Here is a 25,986-nt window from a genome sequence, read left to right as displayed (position 1 = left end):
GAACTCACAGGTGCTGCTAATGAATGGAAATACTCAAGTAAAGTACAAGTATCTCAAATACTTGTGCAAATGTAAGTGTCAGAAAAAAAACCCAAAGACATATAGTAGCATATTTTTATTTAAACTCTGAACAGAAACATTGCACATTTGCCTTTTCATGCCTTAGGTTTCTTTCAGTGTAGCCCACTGTAAATAAATCCAGAGCCCAACTGGGAGAGGAAAGAAGAAATACAAGAAGCATGTTACATTGCAAAAAAGACAAAGTAGAAGTTTGGCCACATTTGGAGACCTAATAGAAAAATAGAACAGAGCTATATCATCATCAGTCACGTAACATGATGCAGTAGAATTTAAATCATGCATTTCCAATGATATAACGGGTTTACTGATGAAGTTCAAAGTACGAGGTATTTGTTGGCTCACATGTTTGCTAAATCCTTAGCAAGTGGTTGAATTTAATACTGCATAAAACATGCAATTCAAAATGTTTCTGGTCGACTTCAATACAGCTCTTCAACTAAAATACAATAGAGCACACAGATCCATGCCACACAATGTGCACAGTCACGTTTTAAACTCCAATTAACAAAGCTACAACACAATTCATAAGGCATACCCCCACCCAAAAATAATACTTATAATCATAATAATAATATCAAAATAATAACTTTTGACTACATGGGCACTTCAGTACTACAAGTTTCAGTGTCTCAGTCTTCGGGATTATAAAAGCTGTTTAAGTTTGTGAGCTTTGAGAAAAGGACAGAAGTCAGATTAAAGCAAAAGTCAGACATTTTAGGAAATACACTTATTTACTTTCTGGCAAGTTAGATAAGAGGATACCACTTTCATATAAAGCCCGAGACACACCAAGACGATAATCGGCCGTCGGACAGTCTGGTGAGGTCAGTGACTCGAGTCTGTTCGGTGTGTTCCGTGCCGTCGTCCGTCCGAGGGGCCGTCATCCTTCATTTTGGCCGATTTGACATGTATAATTGGCGGGGCGGGCACTGCCGGCGGTCAGACTCAAATGAGCCATCTGATTGGTAGAGTGCTAACCCGGAAACGGGGAGCGGAATGAGCGTGACTAGAGCCTCTCAAAATCTGACGAAAATCTTTTAAACTGACCTTTGTCGATCTGAAATGAAGACAGATTCAGCAGCGGCATGGCCTATTAAAATGTTTTCAGAAACACGTTTCGGTGAACTATTTTAGTACAATATGAGATCATATTCTGAACAAGCAGCCATGACAGTTTGTCTTTGAATTTCCGGAGAAGCCAGACCCACATGACGCGTTCATCCAATCAGCTGCCGGTTTTCATTTTTGGGTGACAATACAGATTAGTGCCGCCTGCTGTTATATGTGTTCCGAGGCACTTTTTTGACCAACTCAGGCAGACTGATCAGTCCAACTGCCTTTTCTGCTGAGGGTCGGCCGTCTGGTCAGTGTGTCTGGGCCTTAAAGCTACTGGTTAGCTTAGCTTAGCCTGGCTTTGTACAAAGGTAACCAATCCACCTAGCAGCACATCTAAAGCTCTCAAATTAACATTTTATATCCTATTGTTTACTTTGTACAAAAACCAAAGAGTAAAAATTACAATTTGTTGTTTTACAGGGGGTAATGGCTCAGACAAGTTGCCAGGCAACCAGGGGCGGCTGCAGAAAGTTGCATTTCCTGTCCAAGAAATAGTCCGATTTCTGTAAACAAACTAAATACAACATTTTAATTAAAGTGCTGGTAGGTGGATTTTGTTCCAGAGCCAGGCTTGCTGTTTCCCTCTGTTTATAGTCTTTGTGCTAAGCTAACTGTCGGATGGCTGTAGCTTTATTTAGGAGACAGATATGAGAGTAGGCTCCTCATTTAATTCAATATATTTTCTAAAATGTCAAAACTAGTAGTTTAGTGAGTTTATATTCAATTTAATGTTACTTTATGTTGCAGATGTCCTCAGTAGAAGACATTTCTGCAGAAATTAATGTGATATTAGAACAACTTCATCAAGGCACATTGTGTGTGTTTGTGTTGTGACAAGTGAAACCCTGCATTTATAAAATTGGGCAAAATAGATTTCTATATGAATATAATAATAGTAATGCTTTGTGGCTAAGATGGGATCAAGACATAACTGCAGTCATTGGTTTTTATAAATTATGACAAAAAATATGTCATGGTTCAACATGGATTTTAATACTACCTAAGAATCTTGGTGAGGAGCCCATGCATTTTTCATTAGGATCTTAAAACAAGGCACAGGAAGGGAGGGAGCGGAGCACTCAATTTGCATTGCAAGTGCTGTCACAGGTCCTGCTGTTCCTGAACCTCTTTATCCTTCAGAAACTCTATAGCCACATTGCAATCCAGAGCTTACAGGTTCTTAAACAGCACTTGTAAATAACTTAATAGCCTATTTATAGATTTACAAAAAATATCCCTGTTCCCCCGGACAAAATGCAAGCAACAAAGAGGTACCAAGAGCAAAACGAACCACAGCAGAGACAAACATTCCTCTCTCCATTCCTCTCATCTGTGCAATGCCCAGAATAGTTAGTGTTAGCTCACTGGTTGACATGTTAACACAGTGGTTTGAGCTTCCTTTCTGACGTGGTGTCATCAGCTGATTTGTAGCTGCACCGATAAGCTCGCCAAACACAGCTCTGTCAGCCTTCAGCACAGAAAGGCCGAAGAGAGCCGAAAAACCTCCATGATAGCGCCGTGCTCAAGTCTAAAGCTCATCTCTAGCAGCAAAAGCGAAGAGGAGCAGAGCCCAAGAACCTCTGCATGCACTGCACTGCCTCTGTTGCAGGCTGCATTTAAGAGGAAGTAAGCCTAAGAGATCAGCTCGGAGATGTCATCAGAAGCTAACTAACAGGTTTAGATGGTGGGCCGTCAGCATCGCCGCTGCAGCAGGGTGTGCTGCCTGTTTTGGCCACAGTGCAGCCGCTTGTTTCTGTGCTGTCTCCACTGCAGGGGCTCGATGGTGCAGAAACACTCTGGACACATTGTCTTTTCTTGTTCAGTTCCTCCCAGTTGGCCCTGTTAGCTTTGATCGTGTCAACCATCGGCTGAAGTTTTGGATTCAACTTGACAAGAGTCTAGAGGGAGAGAGAGGAAGGGGAGGAAGATGAAAATGTAAAAATACACATGATATATACTGTGAAGACAAAAAAAACACTATCAGCATGAGAAGCAGACGCCCCAGTCTGTGCCCCCGTCATGTGTACCATTACATTCAAGTCACAGAGCCATTTGTTTTTCTTAAAAATAAATACCGGGTAATATTTTGCAAGAACCTACAGGCAGGCTAACCGCTCTTAGAGGCTGTATGTAGGTACAACGGGGCTTTGAGCTAAATGCTAACATAAGCTTGCTAGCATGTTAGCATAATAACATTTGCTAATCAGGACTAAAGTACAGTTGAGTCATTACATTTGGAAGTATTTGTGGCCGGGTTAGCTCGGTTGCTAGAGCGGGTGCACATGTGTAGGGGTTTGCTCCTCGATGCAGCAGCCGCGGGTTCGACTCCGACCTGTGGCCCTTTGCTGCATGTCATTCCCCCTCTCTCTCCCCTTTCATGTCTTCATCTGTCCTGTGGAATTAAGGGCCTAAAATGCCCCAAAAATAATCTTAAAAAATAAAGATTTGAAAGTATTTAGTCATAAACTAAACCATCTAATTTTGACCCGATGATGGCGCAGATGAAATAATCAAAGTCAGTATGATTTATCATCTGAGCACCACAATTGTCTGTACAACATTTCATGGAAATCCCTGATAGTTGATGACATATGCCCTTGCTCAATTTGTACAATGTGAACCAAAATGTAAACATATTATTATATAGATTTATTTTCAGTATTTCATATTTACATACAAAATACCATGGTAATGTTTTGCTTGTGTTTTAAATATGTATAAAATATAGTCACACTTTGAAGGTTAAATATCTTTGTTATCGTGCAGCAAACATCATCATATGGTTAGAAGAGAAACACATTCAGAATAATGAGTTTTGTTAAAATCACCTGTGTTTTTCAAATATCGGCAGGTATTTATTTTTCAGAAAACTGGATGCTTAGCTCTGTGACTAGAATGTAATGATAAAACATGAGACCGAGGCTAGAAAAGCGGCACGATTCATCAAAAGCACTACAAAACAAATGAAACAATACAGAGAACACACTGCATAGCTTGATAGTTTACCTCAGTGAAATAGCTGTTCTTTAGAGATTAGAAGCACATGTATGACTGAGATAAGTCGCCCTTGTCATTGGTCAGTGTTGAACTGTAAGTGGCAGCGTAGTCAAAGCTGTCATCCACCATTTTAATAAATTACCTATGGGAGGGGCGGGCAGGGGGATTTTGTTCCCTCTGTTCTCCTCACATTGTCTACTGTGTCTATTGAGTTACCAGGAAAGTCTGTAATTAGTTGTTGTTTCATTAACCCAGTTTTATATAGAAATATAACATGTGGGCATGGGTAGGCATGGGCCGGTATACGATTCGGACAGTATGATAACCTTCAACAAAAATATCCCGGTTTCATGGTATTGCAGTATTGCAATTACAGCTTAAAATTGAAAAAAAAAAATTTAAAAACATTGAACACAATATTTTTTATTTTAAAACACACTGCACACTGGCAGGGAGAAGGATTACTAAACTGCAGTTTCTCTTCTTGACAATTCATAAAAAAGCTGCTCACACCTTAGGAACAATATGACAGAAAATGTTAGTGGTTACTTTTTCAAACCACAGTATACCTTAAAGAAACGGTAACCTGCCCATGGGTCCCAAATACCAAAACATTACACACACACACACACACACACACACACACACACAAATGTATGTGTATATATATCGGAGTAAATGGGAAGCCATTGTAATGAATGAAATAAATAGGTAGATAAGTACACCCACATTGGGTTGTGCATTGTTTGTTTGAAAGGGAAATCAAATGTGTTGTTACACAGATGCCAATTAATTGAACATTTATATTCAGAGGGTGTATTCAGTTATTCATACGAACAATTTAAACACTTGTGTGGGTGGTCGACTTTTGTTTATTAGGAATTCATATTGTGTCCTGAAAGGTGTTTTAAAAACTGTGTGTGACTTAATAATTAATAATATTGTAATTGCTGGAATATGTTTGCTACTAATCATGAAGCTGTTCACCTGTGATGCCGAGCAACATCAGAGCACAATATGGATTTCATTTCTGTCATTTAAGATAAAGTCGATGCCTGTTTATGGAATCTGACTATTTTTGTGTTTTCGCATACATCTGGTTTTATATGTGTGTGTACTGTATTGTAATGTAGAGCTGAAACAATTAGCCGATGATCCAATCATTATTTAAGTCATTTTTCAAGCAAAGAGGTCAAACATTTACTGGTTCCAGCTCCTTAAACAGGAGGATTTGCTGCCTTTTTTGTCTTATGTGATTGTAAATTAGTTATTTGGGTTTTTTTGACTGTTGATTGGACAAACAAGCTATTTGAAGACATCAACTTCGGCATTTTTCAGTATTCTCTGACATTTGTTATGGTATAATATACATCATATCATATAGATTATATTCAACTTTATTGTCATTGCACACACAGGAAATACAAGTAATGAGAGAAAGAAATGCAGTTTAGCATCTAGTGCAGAGTAATGTACAGTCATGAGTAGATATGAATATGTTAAGATATGGACAATGTAAACAGTGTGATTTATTGCTGTATTTATGTGTTGGAAACTTAATATCTGATTTTTGTGTTAGAGTAGGTCAATTGCACACAAATTATGTAATTTAAGAGTCTAATAAGAGCAAAATGATATAATATTTTTTTTCTAATTCATAATAAATCTGTGTTACATGTTATGTGACCAGAAGGCGCCTGTGAAAGAGATTTTTAATCTCAGTGAGGCCCTTCTCTGGGTAGAAAAATATCTTATAAACCAAACGATTACTTGAGATGAAATTATCTTTAGGTTAACTGTTAATGAAAATAATATCACACTGTGATGGCATGTGGCCTATACACAGATGTGATTTTCAAAAACCAAGTGGATTGATCGTCTTAATCTTTTATGGATTTGTCTCGTTTACGGGTTAAAAGAAGAGATTTCTCTCCCTCTTTCTCCACAGTATATATCCACAGTGTGGGACATTGTCATTGGTTTGCGCAGCATCATTATTCCACTGAGGTAGACTCAGAAGAAGAAGTGAGAGAGAGAGACTGTCATATGAGGGTGTAAAGATGGAAGGTTATATAATGGGGGATTAATATTCCACGCAGTAGCGAGCCACCACCAGGAGAAGAAGATCAGCGAGATCAAGAATGAGATCTCTTCCGCCCACGGACATAAACCCCGCCGCCTCTGAACTTCCTCTGTTCTCCCCCTCGCAAGTTTAATTGGCAGCAGCATGATCGCGAGCTCCATATCTGCATTCTCCAAACATCAGCCTTTTACATGAGGCGGCGTGGAGCCAAACCCCCCACGCAGACAACATACACCACTTTGATGCTGTATATCTACACTACACAGTCTGTAACAATGGTGAAAGCAGAGCTCTGCACAGATAAGTCTACTCAAAGTTTTGACACTGATCCTGGGATAACGCAATAGATGTGAAGATTATCTATTGTTTGTTTTCTACTCTTGATGACTAAGATTAATGTGTTTAATATTATGTTACCATAAAAAGGAAGTGCAAAAGCTCCAAGAATGAATGAACTATTTTATCCTTCACTCCCTTCACAACTGTTTGCTTTCATAAATTTAGCTTCAGTAGCCTGATCTCTTAACAGACCTGATCTCCTCAGTAAGTCAGCCTGCGTCTTTCTCCCACACAGCCACTGCTGCCGGCAGTGGGAGGGGCAGGTGAGTCTCTCTTGACGTCATTCAGAAACACATATACACACATTACTGTACTAGTGAGGACACAGTATAGATTTCCATTAATTCCCGAAAGATAACCACTAGCTCTTATTCTGACCCTAACATTTGCTCGACCGGGATCCTACTATAAAATCAGCATCTGTGTCTCAGAAGAAAGGCAGTCAAGAGTTAGTCCTTATTTCATTTCTGTGCAGTAAAGCCCAAAGTACACTGTCTTACTGAGGGGATTTAACCTGACATCAGAGCTCTATTCACACACTCTGCTACCTCTAAGTTGTCTTGCAATCAGAAAGTGCACACTCATTCTGCTTTTCTCAAAAGAACAGGATGCAACCTTGAAGTTGTTTCAGGGTTTTCAATAAAAATAAAAAAAAGCATTTTCTGTTGCTGCAAAGAAAAAGTTGAATAGTTGGTGACAGCTTCATTGCTGGCTTCAATGAGGGGGACAATAGCTGAGGAAGGACAGCGACTACTGATGTCAGAGGCGGATGTGTGTGTATGTGACAAGCGTCACAGAATGAAGGCCAGAGAGCAGCAAAGCTTCAAGCATTTACCTCATACAGCGGCGCACAAATTCCATCAATCCACTCCAGCTGGAGCCCTGGCAACTCATCCTTCCTGTTTCGATCAAAGATGGCCTGAAACACAAAAGTTAGAATTTATTTACACCTACTTTTGTGCAAGAAAAACATGAGGAATGGGATTCTTTTCGCCGACAAGTCAGGCTTACAGTCCCAAAGTGCTGCCGTTACTAAGAAAAGTCTCCCTCAGCTCTCAAGACAACTGAGTTTATTTCACGTACATTTTCTATCCTACCTCATTCTTTTGCCGCCACAACTTAAGAGGCTCCACTGAGGCTGTGCTTCAGAGATAGTTACTGGGTTACGAGTTAGAAGTTAATATTTAATTTCCAACACCCACACACACACAGAGCAGTAAAGGTTTGACACAAGCGGCAGGCCTGAGGCTACCGCATTAGTTATTTCAGAGGGGAGGCAATGTGGTGTGGCTCGATTAGTCAACAGCCATTAATTGCATACAGAAAGCTGTTGGTTTTTCCCCTTTAAGGACTTGTAACACAGTTCAGCCTTCAAAGTTCCTCAATCAAACACAGCGCTCCTCTGTTGTGGTTCTGTGGCTTTGAGGACAGTCTGAATACATTATGAATTAAAATCTTCATTAAGACCTAAGTCTTTTCCTGCTATTATTATTGTGCTATTTTTACATTTATATGAGACAAATAACGACAATTTATTATCTCGGCAAGTCAAAGCTAGTAGAGCTTTGATACACCGAAATGCCTTGTGTGTTTACATGAATGAACAGAAAGGTCACGGTTTTATTTGAATCCTTTTTTTTTTTAAGAATGATTGTTGTGGCCCATAGTTGGCACAGCAGCGAGGCAGTGGAGCGGTCAAGCTGACAATTCACTTTTCTTACCCAGCGAGACACAAGCTCATGTTTCCTACACAGTCAGTGCGTTTTGGAACTGCGGAGAATATAATATATATATATATATATATATATATATATATATATATATATATATATATATATATATATATATATATCTTTGGCGTCATCAGCTCAGTGGAGGTCATGAAACAAACTGCAAAAAGCACAAAACACTAGAGTTGGTTGGATGTACTCACAGAGGGCGTGAGCTTCAGCTCTGATCTCTCTCTGTCGCCCTGCTCGAAGAACTCGCTGGTCACCAGCTCTGCAACCTGGGGTGAGAGAAAAGATCAATGTAGAGTTTTTTCTTATTGATTCATCTGCCAATTATTTTATCAATTAATTCATCGTTTGTTTTTTTAAATGTAAGAAAAGTGTCCAAGGTGATATCAAAGACCCCAAAGTATTCAGTTTACAATCACATAAGACAAAGAAATCCCTACAATTAAAAAGCAGGAACTACGGAAAGTTTGGCATTTTTCCTTAAAAAAGGAGTTAAACGTTTATCAAAATAGTTGCTTGTTATTTTTCCAACTATACAACTATCGAATAATCAACCAATTGTTTCAGCTCAAGATGAATGGTTTAGAAATACATTCATTTCATCAATAAGAGAGTATTTCTCACCTTGCGTGATATTTCCCAAGGTTTAGTGACGGCACCAAGATCACACGCTGTCATCATCATGGATCTGAGGGGAACCAGACAAATTATTTCATGTAGTATTTCTAATAATTAAGATTTAGAGACCCCATGTTTGTGTGTGCAGGCCAGGACATTACCTGCACATATCTCTGTGAGCCTTCACATTCCAGTTGTACTCTCCTTTGCTGACCAGCTCAAAGAAAGTGTTTCTGTTCCTAAAAAGAAACAAGACATCTGTATATGTAGGTGTAAGTGACATAAATTCCACAAGGGGGCGGTATTATGTAAAAGAAATGTGCAGTAAACATAGTTAAGGGACAGACTTAGTGCTTCATTGTAAATTAGTTTGTACACTGGAGTCAGCCAAGCTCTGTGTATCTCACTACTAGCAGATTGAACAGCTTAATAAGCAGTGTGGTGTTTAGCAGAACATACTCAAAGTAAAGTGTGAGGTCAGTGGCCAGAATCGACTGTTTCAACAGCTGCATGAGGTCGCTATACTCTGTGGAGGAGAGGTTGGAGAAGATATTGTGACCCTGTGGAGACACATACAGAGATAACATGATAAAGAATTTCTAAACCCATTTTCTAACTGCACACAAAGTGCCTAAAATAAAGAACTTCTAGTCCCTGCATGAATTATTCATTATGTTTGGGATGGGTACCATTTACTTGACAGAAGGTTTGTTTTAGAGACTTTTTGAATTATTTATTAACAGCTTGACCTTTATATTAGGCTGCTGACAATACTAAAGATTCCAACAAAAAGGAAAATAGAGTTCACGGCATCTACACTACTTTTTGTTAACAATCCCACAATACAATGTGTCACATTTAATACATACTGTACTATTGAGTATCAGTAATATAAGGGGGAATGAATTACCTAACGAATGAAAAAAGCCTATTTGCACAACTCAACCACAATAGTTAAGAAAACACGCAATACTAAAACTGAATGGATCTGTGCAGGGGAGGAGGGAAGCCAGCTGCTCTTAATAAGTAAGCAACATCTCTCACTGGAGGCTCTCTATCATTAAAACAGGCCTCTCCTCTTCATGCATTATACATTCATTCACCACTTAGGCATCCTCCTCTAGAGGATGGAGAGCTATCTGTGTAGAAAATAGAAGATGTAGCGGTGAAAGGAGCAGAATGAGGGGATGATAACGACCTGCAGAAATTAGCAAAGGTCGTCAAAACTAAATGCTAAGAATCCAAGTGCAAAGCGCCTGCGATTCCCTTCATGAGCTCATGTGTTCCCATGAAATATTAAACTACGGAACAGCAGACACACAAAGCACTTCTCTCATTCTGTCTCAACTGGAGCAGATAAAGGAGGGAGGCGAGTAAAATAGAATGTGAGAAGGGAGAGAGGAAATTGAGAGATACAAAGGAAGTGAGTGACGTTTAAAAGTTTTAAATTAATGGTTTGTGTGGGCTGGCGGATTGAATTGTGAGCTTTGTTCTTGAATTAGCCCCATTATTAATTTATATGCTAATAGGACAGCAGTGGGTCAACCCCAGTACCAACAGAAGCCATTATGATATTCCAAGCAAACATTTGTCAGCTTACTGTGTTGTCAGCACCGCGATAATGAAGCCACTGGAACAAACCCTACTAAGCCTCGTCACAGCTGCTCCCTCAAAACTTCTTTAATTACAACGTCATGCAAAGCCTTGTCACCTGATATCTCTCTCAACCAATTACCACCAAATCTATCACCTCTGTAATTCCATTGATTTTAGGGCAGTATGAGCTATTTGTTTACTCACTCACGTACAGCAGACATTGAGGCAACATACAACAAACTTTTTAGGGAAAGTGGACTTTAGCAACAAGTTACATTTCTTGTTACTTTAAAGGAATATTTCAATATTTTGGGACATATGGGATATTTGCTTTCTTGCTGAGAGTTAGATGAGAAGATCAACACCACTCTCACATCTATATGAGAGTGGTGTCGATCTTCTCATCAAACTCTCGGCAAAAAAGCAAATATGTGTTGAATTATTCCTTTCACCTGTGCTTTTCCTGCTATGCCAAGTCAAATGTCTGCTGTGAAAAAAATCACCACGTAGCTTGTTCACAGACTGAGTTACATAATTCTGAACATATAACCTACATAATATATCAAACACCAATTATTACAAAAAAAGGGGTGATAGAATGATTATATAGGGTATTTCACACTGTTCCTTAAGATCTTCTAATAGGGTATGTAACATTGGTTGGGCTGAAAATGTCCCAGGTGTTATTTCTTTGGCCCTTCTGTATCCCTGTGTAATAGAGAGCAAGTCCCGCCCTTCTACTTCCGGCCAATGGGACCTATCTTTCAAAAAAGTATGAACTAGAGTCAATGGAGAGATAATAATTATTTTTTGATCTCGTTTAAATTGAACCATGGATTACAAATATGATGTTCGTCAATTTAAAACATTATTTTTCAAACCGAAGAAAGTCTCAGTTTATTGTTAAACTGTTGAAGTATAAGACTGTGAAAATACACACACACACACACAGCTGCCCAGCGCACAGCGGCTGACAGAGCTCCAGCTCAGCGGGTCTGTGAAGGGGGAGAGGCCGACAGGGAAGGCAGCAAACCCGGCCGGCACCTGACACCTGTCCCGGCAGATTGTGGAGCTCGTGAAGTCCAACACTGTCTTACCAAATTTGCAATTAGCCATACATTTTTGTAAACGGCCCATATTTGAGCTTTACATAGTTGATTTGTCGCATAAATGTCTCAGAAGTGAATTTGGTAATGGAATAGCAGATGAACAATGTATACAATTTCTGAGATCTGCGCGATTTAGATTCAAAAATTAAATTAGAGGATAAACCCTTGATATATATATATATATATATATATATATATATATATATCAAGGGGTTTATCCTCTAATTTAATTTTTAGATAAATTAAATATAATATACCCCCAGTTGCCAGTTCATTAGGTACACCTAGGTCATTCAATCAATCAATCAATCAATGTAGTTGTTACATGAAACAAGGATGCAGTCTAATACAACAGTCCTGCAATAAATCCTCCCTTCATGAAGGTTTTAATGTACAGTTTTTGTTGAAACTGTTTAAAGATGTGATGATTAAAGGGTAACTACCATTATTTTCAACCTGGACCCTGAACAAGAGGTACAGCGGACTATGTTCTTTAATGATTCATGGCAGGCCACGAGGGAAATATTAACTTGTTTTTAATCCTGTGTCGTGCTTCAATCTAATGCAAGTTTTTTTTACATGTTTATTTGGGCCGAGTGATTAGGGCAACACCTGAAAAGCACCGTTGTTACTCTCTGCTCCTCACCACGGGGCTTCTCGTGTGCTGCGAGCAAATCACTCCGCCCAAGTAGCAGAAGTTGCAGTGCTTCGCTTTCTGAGAATATAGTTCCCAGTATGTATACGGTTAGAAGATGGCTGTCTCATGTGACGTTGTTATTTGTACACGCTGTGACTATACAAATCACAACATGTAAATAGGAACAAGTCTCAATAAGTCAGCGTGTTCCTTTTAAGACCTTTCTGTTTAACAAGAAACAGCTCTGAAGTCGCTAGACCTAAACCCACCAGACTCCATTTAAAAAAAGCAATACTTTTAGCGTGTATAGAGTCAACATATTTTCACATGTAAATCGGTAAACTATGTGTTTCTTTCAACCACAACTAGAGTTTGATGGTTGGAAAAGTGGAAAGACGACCCAAAACGGCTATTCATAGATTTATTTTGTTTCTCTCAACTTTGAATGAAGTGTATTTTACGATTTTAAAATGACTGTTTATTTACAGGTTGGGTATTGATGGACGGCAGAGCACGGAGCCATTCCGCAGCTGTTCCGCAACCAGTGGAAATTTGGAGTTAATCTGAGACTGGCAAAACAAGCTCTTTTGTGAAGGTAAATACAAGCTGGACAATTGCCCTATTAACTTACATTGTAGCTTGTTTCACCGCTGCCTACTGCAGCGATCTTGCTTAATACTGGACCAATTTCAAGGATTGTTGTTCCCATCAGACACTTAGACATAAAAACATATGAAAATAGAGTCCAGGTTGAAAAAAACGGTAGTTACCCTTGAAACTGTATGGTCATTTTGGAGGCGGCAGTTTGTGGTGCTGTTGAAATGTATTGCATTATCCTGACAGGTATTTTTCTTTCATTTGCCCACCCAAACTCTCATCATCTAGTTCTAGATGATGTTTCAAATGGCCTGATATGCAATTTCAATGTGTTGCACAAATACAACATGCAGTGGTCGGTATTAGCAGAAGCTTCATGGTAACTGCATTGCAGCAGATATTGGAACATAGTGCACCTCACTCTGCAGGATCATAACAGCATGGTTGAAGTGGTGGTGCTCCAGTGTAGCAGAGGTCCCATAAAGCAGAGCAAGGGCTGAGCCCGTCCTGACACACACACACACACACACACACACACACACACACACACACACAGACACACAGGGATCAGGAAGAGAGATAACATAATCAGCATTTAACACATACTGAGAGAAAAAGGTCTGCTATTGAGTCTGTTGTAATTCTCTCACCAATTCTCTGTGCACTGTCGCCAACTCATGGCTCAATAATAAAAGAAGCTGGAGACCCATAACCTAAACTGCAGCTGAAATTCAGCTGTTCAACATTGAAAATGATTATCATTTAATCTTAAGCCTGGTGTACTGAAGGTGAGGCATGTGGGCCAGGGTTTTAAAGGGGTAATAGAATGCAAAACAGATTTTACCTTGTCATAGTTGAAAAACGGTAAATAGGACATAGAACCTCTAAATCCCATTGACCCCTCTTTCCTCTGCAAAGCTCACAATTTGAAACTGCCTCTGAAAACGGGAAAATCTCAACGTCTAGTCTCTAGTCTTTGTCACGCCCCGACATTTACATAGGCTACACCACTGACCTGAGGTCAGCTAGTCTTCTGAATCTAGGTCGCGCAGATCTCAGAAATTGTATACATTGTTCATCTGCTATTCCATTACCAAATTCACTTCTGAGACATTTATGCGACAAATCAACTATGTAAAGCTCAAATATGGGCCGTTTTACAAAAATGTATGGCTAATTGCAAATTTGGTAAGACAGTGTTGGACTTCACGAGCTCCACAATCTGCCGGGACAGGTGTCAGGTGCCGGCCGGGTTTGCTGCCTTCCCTGTCGGCCTCTCCCCCTTCACAGACCCGCTGAGCTGGAGCTCTGTCAGCCGCTGTGCGCTGGGCAGCTGTGTGTGTGTGTGTGTGTGTGTGTATTTTCACAGTCTTATACTTCAACAGTTTAACAATAAACTGAGACTTTCTTCGGTTTGAAAAATAATGTTTTAAATTGACGAACATCATATTTGTAATCCATGGTTCAATTTAAACGAGATCAAAAAATAATTATTATCTCTCCATTGACTCTAGTTCATACTTTTTTGAAAGATAGGTCCCATTGGCCGGAAGTAGAAGGGCGGGACTTCGGCTCTCTATTACACAGGGATACAGAAGGGCCAAAGAAATAACACCTGGGACATTTTCAGCCCAACCAATGTTACATACCCTATTAGAAGATCTTAAGGAACAGTGTGAAATACCCTATATAATCATTCTATCACCCCTTTAAAGTTTGTGATATACCATTGCCTTAGTTTTTAGTGTTCAGTTTGTCATTTCCACAGTGCAAATTGTCAGGGATTTACTAAGTTTTTTTTTCATTTTGATATAGTTTCCATTATAGTTTTGGTGTTACAGTAAAGTCATAAAATATTAGGACAGTAATATGTTTTTCACTGTGTTGACTCTGTCCTCCAGCACATTGGATTTGAAATGAAACAATGACTATGAGGTGGAAGTGCTGACTTTTAGCTATAGTGGGTGTTCATCACATGTTGAGTGAGCATATTAGGCAAGGCAAGGCAGCTTTATTTATATAGCACATTTCAGCAACAGGGCAATTCAAAGTGCATTACATAAAACATGAAAGAGCAGTTAGAACACAATTAAAAACAATTTAAAAGACAAGAATAAATTTTACAGTGCAGTATTAAGAATTTAAAGAACTGAGAGATAAAATATGCAAATAAAGCGCAGTTAAAACATTTAAACATTACCTATGATTGACAAAACCTTTATAGTATAATATTTATTTTTCGATGTGATCGTCACCACAAAGCTTAGTTCTTTTTTCTGCAAACCTTGCAAAACCCGGTACAGCCCTGCAGACAAAAATCTTTTAATAGTAAAGAACTTGTTCTTATACTACTTTATTTCTTCTGCAGTCTGTCTCTAAATAGTCTAGAGCCTCTTTCAAATGTCAAAGACTATTTTTGTAAGGGGTCCAAAGCCGCTTTAAAATGTCATAGAGTATTTTTTACAAATAGTCCAGAGCCATTTTAAAGTGTCATATTAGGACTTGTTGCCCTCTTCATAGATACATAAAATGTCTGGACAATGATCTTAAACATAAAGGTGGACTGCAAATTTGTCACTGATAACAAATGATTTCACCCCAATTAATAAATATTATTACTTCATTGAAACTTATGTTAATTATTTTCTTGCGCCCTAAATTGTAACTACATACATGCTGTTCATATATTATGGGCGTACTGTAAACACCATCAAGTAAAAGCCTCCACTTAGTTTCCATCTTGGTTTCAGATTCAGTTTACTATAATAACCTTTGTGAGGACTGAGAACACTAAGTCCAAGCAATTTAGAGTTTAGCCACTGATATAAATGTGCTCAGAGTCAGCAGTGTTTACACTCTCTTCATTAGGCAGAGCCTTATATAAGCCTTATACAACTTGCCACTTGACTCTTGCTGATCCGGGGTGGACTACTGCAGACTGCTGCAGGTGGTAAAACACACTATAAATGCTGTGTGTGTGTGTGTGTGTGTGTGTGTGTGTGTGTGTGTGTGTGTGTGTGTGTGTGTGTGTGTGTGTGTGTGTGTGTGTGTGTGTGTGTGTGTGTGTGTGTGTGTGTGTGTGTGTGTGTGTGTGTGTGAGTGAGTGAGAGACAAAGCGGGAAACTTACTTTGCCTGAAAAGCGTTGTTGGTGCCCCTGTGGTCCAAGTCATGGCACACACAACCTACAATAAGCGCCAAGGTCTCCACCTCTGTCAGAGTCTCCTGGAAACCTGCCGTCTGATTGGCACAGAGGAGAGGATGCCAATGAGAAAACCAACACACACACATACACAAATAAGAGCTGCATCTCTTATCGTCTTATTCTATGAAAGGGTGAGGAGTACATTGAATAAAAATGAAACCCCTCTAACTGTATATAACAGCATCCTAAAAACAGTATCCCCCTAGATAGCCAGTGGGACTGCAGTAATACAGTCACACAGAGAGCTTTATGGCTTGGATGAATGGCTTCTGAGGCCATGTGCTGAGTGAGTCATAGGTCACTGTGGGGATAGCGGCAAAGATAGCACTGTCCTCAGCCCACTCATTAAAACACATGGCAGGAGAGTGGCGGAGCCTAGAACAGCTTACACACTACTATTTCATCTCCCTGTGCCAATAATCAATTGAGAGTGCGTGTGCATGTGCATGTGCATGTGCATGTGCGTGCGTGCGTGCGTGCGTGCGTGTGTGTGTGTGTGTGTGTGTGTGTGTGTGTGTGTGTGTGTGTGTGTGTGTGTGTGTGTGTGTGTGTGTTGCCCCAGTAATTCTCTAGGTCTGTATTCAAAGAAAAATCTCTGGCTATGCACAGAAGTGGCTGTTTGTGTAGTAATACAATGATTACAACATTAGTCAAACAGACATGTATAATGCTTTATCTACCTTTTAATAATAACAAGATTTCAATAATCACTGAAGTCAGGCTTGCATCAGTTGATTCATTCATGCTTCACAATCATTGGCTCATTCATCCGCTGATAGTGTCAAATCATATTCATGCAGGTGTAGTCTCATTATAACCTGACACTTTTACTCTGATACCTTCATGCTAACCCTGTTTGCTGCTGCAGCTCCCTCCACCACCCCAACCTCCAGTTCTTTAAAAGAATGTCTCTGACTGAAATTGATCTCATGATATAAAGTTATAGCAGCGTAATCTTTACCGTTAGCATGGCAAACATGCACTGGCAGACGTTGAAGGCATGTCTCCAGTTGTGATAGAGAACCATTCTGTAGTTTTTTCTGACAGTCAGCAGCCATCTGCACAGTGTCTGGAGGGGAAGATGGAGAGAGGGATGAGCACATGGACAAATTCAGTCAAGTATTTAAAGGAAATAGATAAAGACAGTCAGTTGTCTCACCTCATAGTCAATCTTAAATTTCTGCACCATTCCCAACTCCATAAACATTCTCAGAGCGGCCGTTATCATGGCGTCAACGTCCAGGGAGAAATCGTCAAAGTAGAGCTTATCGATGCCCAGCTCGCAAACCAGGGGAATGTTAGCTGCCTGTTTCATCGTGGAAAGAGAAAACATTAAGGAGGAAAGAGAACATAAGAATATGAGTTCAGAGAGCAGAAGAAGATGATGTGCCACTTTCAGATGATACATGGAAATATGAAGACATGCTAATTAACACTCTGAGGACTCATTTCGAGTGGGTTAAGATTAATGAGGGAGCTTTACTGGAGAATTTCCCTGTTGTTTACTTTTAGATCTCTTTGACGAGCGTAGTTGTGCAGTAGTAATCATCAACGGCTTTCCTTCATTATTATTCAAACAAAAACGCATAACACATACGTGATTCCAATTAACCATATTCATACTGAAGCATCCATGTCTGCTATCTTCGATGTGGTCTAATGAGCAGATATGTCTTATCTGCCTCTAGTCAGTATTTATAATATGACCATTTCATGCTTTCATCTCCTTCTAGCAGCTTCATTTGTATAGCACATTTCAGCAACAGGGCAATTCAAAGTGCTTTACATAAAACATTAAAGACCAGTTAGAAAATGATTAAAAACAAATTAAAACATTAAAAGACAAGAATAAAATTGAATTTAAAGAACTGAGAGATAAAATATGCGAATAAAAGTTACAGTGCAGTATGAGAAATTAAACATTAAAGAGCAGTTATCGAGTGTCATACAGTGTCATCAATGCAACAAAATGAACAGTTTTTTAAAGAAAGGCAACATCAAAAAGATAGGTCTTTAGCTTTGATTTAAAAGAACTGAGAGTTGCTGCGGACCTGCAGTTTTCTTATAGCCATGTTTCTCTTTAGTCTTTCTCGCTCTCCTCTCTAACAGCTGCCAGAGCATCATGTTTCCCTCACAAATGTTTGCCTGTCAGGTCAGCAGGTATTATCCTCCCTCTTAATTTACAGCCCTGGGTTACAAAATGTTAGCCAGGTTTGTTTGCCGCTGCCATTTCCACTCCGTGGAATCCTAGCCAAGTGTACTCTGTGAGTCTCCACATGTGGAGCAGTTATGAAAGTAAGTTCGGGAAAGGCAGGAAGCCGAGCGCAGTGCTGGATAGGGGGCTGAAAGATCACACAAGCACACTGGAAAGTGGGGTTCCTACTTTGCAGTGATGGCCACAGGGGAAAACCCTACACATGAAAGTGCAGGGAAATAGGTCATATTTATATTTCAGAAGTGTCATGTCAATTAAAAATGTAGATATTTTAATTTTTTAGTCTTTATAAATAATGCATTGAGAATGATTGCCTATTGATTGGCATAATCCATTCCAAATACCACAACTAGTTTATTTTCATTGGGGGAATTCTCAGCCCATTTTTACTTGCGTGCTACCGCAGTTTTTCAGAAATGGAAAATTAAGTCTATTGCACAGGCTGCCAATAATTCCTCTTTGTTGCAATAGATTTTCTTCTTTCCCATTAATAAGATATTGTTATTTAATTAGAAAAATATATCTTAATTAAAGGGCCTATGAGTAAAATAAATGCATTATGAGCTAAATTTCCAAGACTTTACCTTCTTGTAAAACAACAGTTACATTTTAGCCATCAGAGAAATCCAAGTCTATTTTACTGCTGATGCCTTGCATCATACTTTTGTTAAATGGAGGGGTTTAGCAGAATCATAATGGACCTTTAATATTGTTCTTTTCTTTAATTTGTCTTAATTGAACTCCGTAAGAAGCCAAAGACATTAAGGAACACATCTGCAGAAGTAGGAAAACAATGAAATTATATTAGGGCAATTACCTGCACCACCAGAGCAAACCTGATGATCACAAATTGTAAACCACACTGTGTATATACGCTGCAATATATAAAGGACAGACTGTTCTCAATAGAAAAAACGCCAGATCAGAAAACATTCATATGGGTCCTTTTGAAAGGCAATGACAAATGACCTACAGTATTTTTTCATTGAGGTATGAGGACTTAGGTAACATGGGGATAAGAAATGACTCCACATTGTCCTCTCCTTTGTGGGAAATGTACGTTAACATGGTTACTTTGAGCTGCAATTAGATACATTTGTCATTTAATTACGGAGGAAAATACAGAAACATGTGCTCCTCTAATATTGGCCTTGTTTTACAGATTTCGTTTAAAGGAAAAGTTATTATATATATTATATAAAGTTATAGGCGTTATTCTATATTTTTCCTACTGTCAACAAATCTCATGAAAAGATTAAAAACAACAATGCAATTTAGTCCGTTTCTCACTACTTTCCAACTTCCCTCTGTCTTTGACACTCCAAGCCTATTCATTCCTACTTAAGACATATATTTTTGAAAATGGGTCACAAATATCAGCTTCATTTTTATTATTTAAAAACAAAACAAATTAGTAAAACATAGTTTAGCAACAAAGTTTACAACATGTTTTTGTTTTATATAGTGTGGCCTTTTTTTTACTCAAACTGTTTGGTTCTGGTCAGGGGGTACTTGGATAATAACATATGTCAAAGATGATGATCATTGAAAAGAAAGTTTGAGAACCATTGCTCTAGTGATTACTTCTGGCAGAAGGATGGTGTATGTGGAATTGACTCAAAATAAACTACAATACCCACATTCGCAATCAACAATTGTGTCACCCAGCGCAACATTGTGGCTCAATGGTGTTTTTAATAGTGCTTGGACAACACTGTAGGTCTACGGCGCAGAGGAATAAGCTATATAAGGTTTTGGTTACACAGGAAACACTTGTTAGTGGGATCAATCAATTTGTCCACAATAAGAAAAATGTATGTAACCAGGAAGTACAACATGATGTGCAATTTTTGTGATAATGGCTGCTTTTGCCAATGATGAGAAAATATATGAATAAGCATGTTGTTTAAGAATTACATAGCACAATATAGCATTTTATTGGTTGAAAGTTGTCTGATCTACCACATTTTGTGTAAATGTTGGGGATTGCAGATGCTTGGGGAATGAAAACATTCCATGTGTGTCACTGGAGTTTATTATCAGCAAGTTAGGTAGAAAACTGTGTTTGTTTACTGTAATAAATCCAAAAATGACCCCAATGCGTCATCAGATATTAAGGTAACATGCTAAGTTGAAATACTATCTTTTCTGACAACCATGCTAATGCCAGTTTCTAACAGTTGCGTGACCAGAGACGTAACAAACCCCGGGTAAATTTTGGAGATGTATTTGAAAGATGGAGACAGCTTAGAGCCAAAAGGACGCAGAATTTCCTCCTGAACAGGTAAGCTTTTGCTTCAGGCTAATTTATCACAGCTACTAGGGATGGGCCTTTTATGTTATTTCAACATTCGTGTAACTACTCACATTGAATTATATAGCTAGAGTACCCAAGTTAGTTACTCGCAAAAACAATTGAGACCCAGCCTGTAAAGTGATCCCGATTGGTCCTGGCTAATGCCGCCATGCTAGCCCTGCTAACTGCTAACGTTACCGGAGGACCAGGCAAGCGGGCTACGGCTGTTTACAACATGTAGTCTGTTCAGCGGCCGTAGCCAACAACAGTGAGTTATTTGAAGCCAAGAGAGGGAGGCTATAAATCGGGAAGAGAGGACCTTGAGTTTGCAGTGTGTTTAGCGATTGTTGCCGTAATTCTAAGCCAATAAAGTGTGTATTTCAGTCGGGTGGAAAAGGACGGAAAGGTAGTGGTATTTTTAGCGGTTCCTATCGTAATTTTAAGCCGAGGAAGTGTGTCTGTCTGGGGTGTGGAGAGGGCGGCGAGATTGTGGGGTTTTTAACGGTTCCTACAGTAACTATTTTAAACACTAGCTCTCAGTATTACATATTGCACCTTTAAGTATGATAGGTTAGCACAAGTACTGTATGGTGATTATACAGGGCAGTGTTATGAATGTTTTTCTTTTTTCTCCTCCCTACAGAGGTGCCTCTGCTGTATTTTTGCTGGAATACTACTGATTTTTTTATTATTATTTGCTTTAAAAAATACCTGTTTCATTTTGTAAATTGGAAACCATTACCTTCGGTGGAAGCAAAGCATTATTTTACTTTAATTGTATAGACAAGAAGCATAAAACAGCAGGGGGAAATAACAACAGAAAATATAATAAAGATCCCACAAAATAGTAGTTGAAGTCTAATGTGTGATTTATCCTGGCTTCATAAAGAATATTGCCAGCCTTATCCATTAACAACAATGTTACTACTGTTAAAGGAAGAGGCTTTAAGAACAAGCAATGTCTCACATGAGTTATGACTTTATTATCTTTGTTGAGCTCAGATTTTTTATTTTTATTAAACTGACTACTACTGTCAATAGAAAGAAATAGGTTTGCTGAGATAAATGTAATGATTATAACGCAAAATATCTGTTACCTTAAATTTGTCAACTTCAGTCTTGGAGCAAGTGGCATGGTAAGACAGAACCTGCAAAAAAAATGACACAGTGTCATTAAATGTATTTTTCAAATCATTAAAATAACCAGTAGGGTTCCTAGAGAAGCTACAGCTGAAAATACTGCACACAGCCTTTCAGTGGATCTTCCAGATGAGGAAGTTAACATTTGCCTCTAGAGCAGTCTACAAGAGCAGCCATGTCAGCCCCAATTCCATCGCCATGTTCCCTTCATTTCCTGAGAGAAATACCTCGCACAGACCTCTAGCTGCTTATTTGATCATAAACGCTCATGTTTATTCAGTGCTGCCAGAAGCAATGCATCTACATATACAGTAAGTTCATTCTGTGCCTCTGCTTTAAATGCTCTGTCTCTCTGTTCTCTGCTTCTCCTATCTTGAAACCGAGAGGTGCTAACTACTTTAATGCACCTGAAAGCTCCCTATTGTAATGTAAGAACGTACTGTAAAGGCTGAGTAGTGCTGAATGCCTACATACTGCGGGGCAGATGAGGGATTGCTTTTCACTGGCTCTCATTAATTTTCAATAAAACCTTTTGTGAGAAGGTTATCTACAAAAGAGAGATCAGCACTTTTTTCATGCGTACATTCTTGTGGAAATATGAGACTAAAAAATGAGCCAAGCAGTAAGACCCCTGAGAGAGAATAAGTAAGAAGATGCCTTATATTAGCCACACAGCAGCCATTGTTTCCAATGACTTCTGGGTAAATGTTTCAGCACAGAGCATATGTTGACTGGAAATACAAAATAAAGACACCATTGTAGCTAATGGAATACAAGAACCAATAGCACGCACAGGAAAATATCATTTGAGGGAGGACATAGCATGAACACAATGAGCATACAGGCATGACTACAAGAAGCTGAGGTATAAAGCAGGAGCAGTGCAGAATCAACTTAAGTCAACACTCTTTGTTTGCATAGTAATGTTTTTAGCAAATGTAAGTGGATAAAAACATGGAAAACAGGGAAATAGCACATTTTTCTAATTGTAATGTGAGGCAGATAATTGAATAGGATGTTGTGTCCTTACATCCAAAGCCACAGACTGCTTGGCCCAGGATTTCTTCACCTGGTCATACATGATGGTGTTGTTGATGCCCAGTCCACAAAAGATCACAAACGCCTGAGAAAAGCACAAAAAGCAGACATAACTACTCAACTCAAGACTTAACTACAACAGTTTCTGATATACAATGAGCTACTGTATGTTGAAAAGATATAGAAGCAAGTGTAATACTTCGAAGAGACGCTGGTCTGCATCGTTGAATGGTTGCCCATCGAGCCTGTTCAGCACTTGGGCAACACCTGTTACACAAACCATACAATAAGAACTTAACAATCATGTTTTAAGCTTGATATTGGCAAGACTCCTTAGGATACAACCTGCCTCCAATGAAAAGAGCATCACACCCACACACTTTATTTCATCGACTAACATGTATTATTAATGGAAATGAAGGAGAGACACAACAACATCCTATGATCTATATAGCAGTACACTGTATGAGTATGGTAAACTGTTATACAAATGACAAAATGTGGCACTGGTTAAGTTGGCATTCAGCTAATCTTTTTTGTTTTTGACAAGACTTCCAGTTGTTGTCCACAGTGCTGCAGTGGGATTGAAGCCTTTTTATTTGACAGCAATATTCCCTGTTTAGATGGCTTCTCTCATCATCTAATTAAAAACAGAGAAAGGCTTTGTTGATAAAGCATAAACATTTAATTGATGGAGACTGACTTTTATTGTCCCTGAGAAATTATGCTAAAAAGTAATTACACAATACATTACCATTTTTATTCATCTCTAGGAGGTCAAACAAACCTGCCATAGTGACACTTTAATTTCAATGTATAACTGGAAATCCACAGAGGTGAAACATGATTAGTAATGTAGCTAAGAACAATTTTCATTATGGTGTCATTAAATTTAAAATACAGGGCTGATGTCTTCTCAGATCTATTATTGCTTCCTCTGTAATGAGCATATAATATGTGATGACTTGCGGCATAGGTGGCCCCAAGAATAAGTGAACTAAATGACTGCTTAGAGCCCCATGGACACCACGTAATATTCAACCACACCATATTCCTAATGCCACAAGTGTTTTTTTATGATAACACAAAAAAACAAAAACATAAAATGAGTTTTTACATGAATGACCCGTGTGTTGCGTGACAGAACAATGTACAGTTTGTTCACTAGGGGTGGAGGGAAGGTGTCAAATTTTGCAACCAGCTCATGAGGAATTATACCAAGAATCCAGTCAGGAATTTGTTTAAAATCCTGACCAACTGAGAGGGCTCAGCGTCACACATTTAATGCCTGATTTTTTACAGATTCTCTCACTGACCATCCATCCATTCATCATTAATACTGTATGTGTATACCCCACGTACACCCTAGACAGGTCCCGCCTTCAGTCTATCACAGAGCTGTCATTAATCTGCTAAAACTCACATTTTGTCCTGATTCCAATAGCAAAAATAAAACATCATAATACCCCCACACACACACACACACACACACACACACATACACAAAATACGAGAATGACCCTGGTAATCTCCCCTACTTTGAGTTACCAGTGCAGGCTGAACATGAGCTTGAAAATCATCAGTCACAACCAAACTGTGGTATAATGGTGGTGCTTCAGTAGCTTAGTTGTATTTTACTTAGTTGTAATGGATTGTTGAAATGGCAATTCAGGCTAGAAAACCAACATCTTTTTATAATCTTAGGTAACTGAATTTGGAAAATGCAATCATCCAAAAACACCTTATTATACCTTTAGTAAAGTAGCTTTAATGACATATTGCTAAAGTAGGTGCTAGAATGATTGTACTCATATTTGATAGTAAACATTAAACCTCATTGTTGTTACAACAGTATTTCTTTTGGTGACATTTTGAAGGAGCTGGCTGTAACATTGGCAGATGACACAAGGACATTCGTTTTCTACCTGAATGTATCCTTGGCTTGAGAATTTAATCTCCTGCTGCTTTGTTTGCATAATGTTTTTTTTCACTCCAGCTCCTCGGGTGCCACCCACACACTGCATTTCTATCTCCCCTCACTCTCTTTCTGTTCTTCTTCCTCTTCCCTCTCCCCTGCCCGACAAATGGTCTTACACCTACGCAAAAAAAAACGTGAGCACACCCGGACATCACACACACGCAGAGACATACACACACAGGTTTTAACCGACCATCTGCGGCAGATATGCTAATCATTTTGCCCTCAAATATAACTAATGACTTCCTGCATCAGATCTCAGTGGACCGAGGGGAACTGCTATCATTACTCCTCCCTGCAATATCCAGCACCAAAACCAGACGAGAGATCAATGATTTGTCAGAGTGTCAGTGTTTTGGTGGCCTGGGGCTGATTCACAAACACAAAGCACACAGCCAGAAGAAGGGAACTCCAAGTTTGGAGTGATAGTGTAGCATGGATCTAATCACACACAAGCAGCCTCAGCTGAACACACGCTCGAGCTACCCTCTCCCCTATTGTCTACCATGCAGCAATATGGGGGAAAAAAGACATTTGAAACCTGCATTATGAGTGCATGTGAGTGCTACATGATGTAAGTGCTGCTGAATATATAGCTGCATCATAGATACAATATATGGCCAAAAGTATGTTGACAAAGTATGTTGTTTTTCATAGTTTGAGCTAGGGCTGGGCGAAGTATAGCAGGACTTTGTACTGTGAAAAATCTCCAATAAAGGCTTCTAAACCAAATATTACACAACCGGACATGTCCCAGCAGTAAAGTGACCGGAATTTGGGGAGAAATGACCAGCATTGGCCAAGATTACAGCTATGTTGCGTTAGCATGTAGCTACTTAATAGTTAGCAGTATGCTATCGTTATATTGTAGTGGAACGAAGCAGCACTTTATACCATCAAAAATCGCAAATAAAGGCTTTTAAACCAAATACTACATTCAGGAGTAATGTGACTCGGAATTGGGGAGAATTTAACGACACTGTCAGCCAAGATGACATCTTTTACTGCCGTTAGAATGTAGTAAAAAAGAAAAACAGTCCTGCCTACTTGGAGCAGATGACCAATCATAGAAGGCTGGCTTAGAGTTGTGTAAGACTTAGCCGAGAGTAGAAAAAACTGTTGAAACCGGAGTGTTCAGAACAGTTGGAAATCTGAACGTTTTAGCTCACAGGGATTTGTCTAAAATACGTTTACGTCATTATTT

General features: G+C 39.0%; 1 protein-coding gene across 1 annotated transcript in view; it reads right to left on the bottom strand.

Moving 5' to 3' along the window:
• Positions 1-1,154: 1,154 nt before the first annotated feature.
• pde11a (phosphodiesterase 11a) overlaps positions 1,155-25,986 on the bottom strand; it is a 40,501-nt gene continuing 15,669 nt past the window's right edge. Inside the window, exons 8-20 of the mRNA XM_028591830.1 lie at positions 23,004-23,071; positions 22,797-22,889; positions 21,724-21,774; positions 17,275-17,421; positions 17,077-17,184; positions 16,041-16,150; positions 13,329-13,419; positions 9,433-9,533; positions 9,135-9,212; positions 8,980-9,043; positions 8,550-8,624; positions 7,452-7,535; positions 1,155-3,095 (exon numbers count right to left, since the gene is read on the bottom strand). Of these exons, the coding sequence (XP_028447631.1) occupies positions 2,862-3,095; positions 7,452-7,535; positions 8,550-8,624; positions 8,980-9,043; positions 9,135-9,212; positions 9,433-9,533; positions 13,329-13,419; positions 16,041-16,150; positions 17,077-17,184; positions 17,275-17,421; positions 21,724-21,774; positions 22,797-22,889; positions 23,004-23,071 (1,304 nt within the window). The 3' untranslated portion in view covers positions 1,155-2,861. The remainder of the gene's footprint in view (positions 3,096-7,451; positions 7,536-8,549; positions 8,625-8,979; positions 9,044-9,134; positions 9,213-9,432; positions 9,534-13,328; positions 13,420-16,040; positions 16,151-17,076; positions 17,185-17,274; positions 17,422-21,723; positions 21,775-22,796; positions 22,890-23,003; positions 23,072-25,986) is intronic.

This window comes from Perca flavescens, chromosome 11 (genome assembly GCF_004354835.1).
Source record: "Perca flavescens isolate YP-PL-M2 chromosome 11, PFLA_1.0, whole genome shotgun sequence".
NCBI classification, from domain to species: Eukaryota; Metazoa; Chordata; class Actinopteri; order Perciformes; family Percidae; genus Perca; species Perca flavescens.
This window is presented reverse-complemented; position numbering and strand designations above follow the sequence as displayed.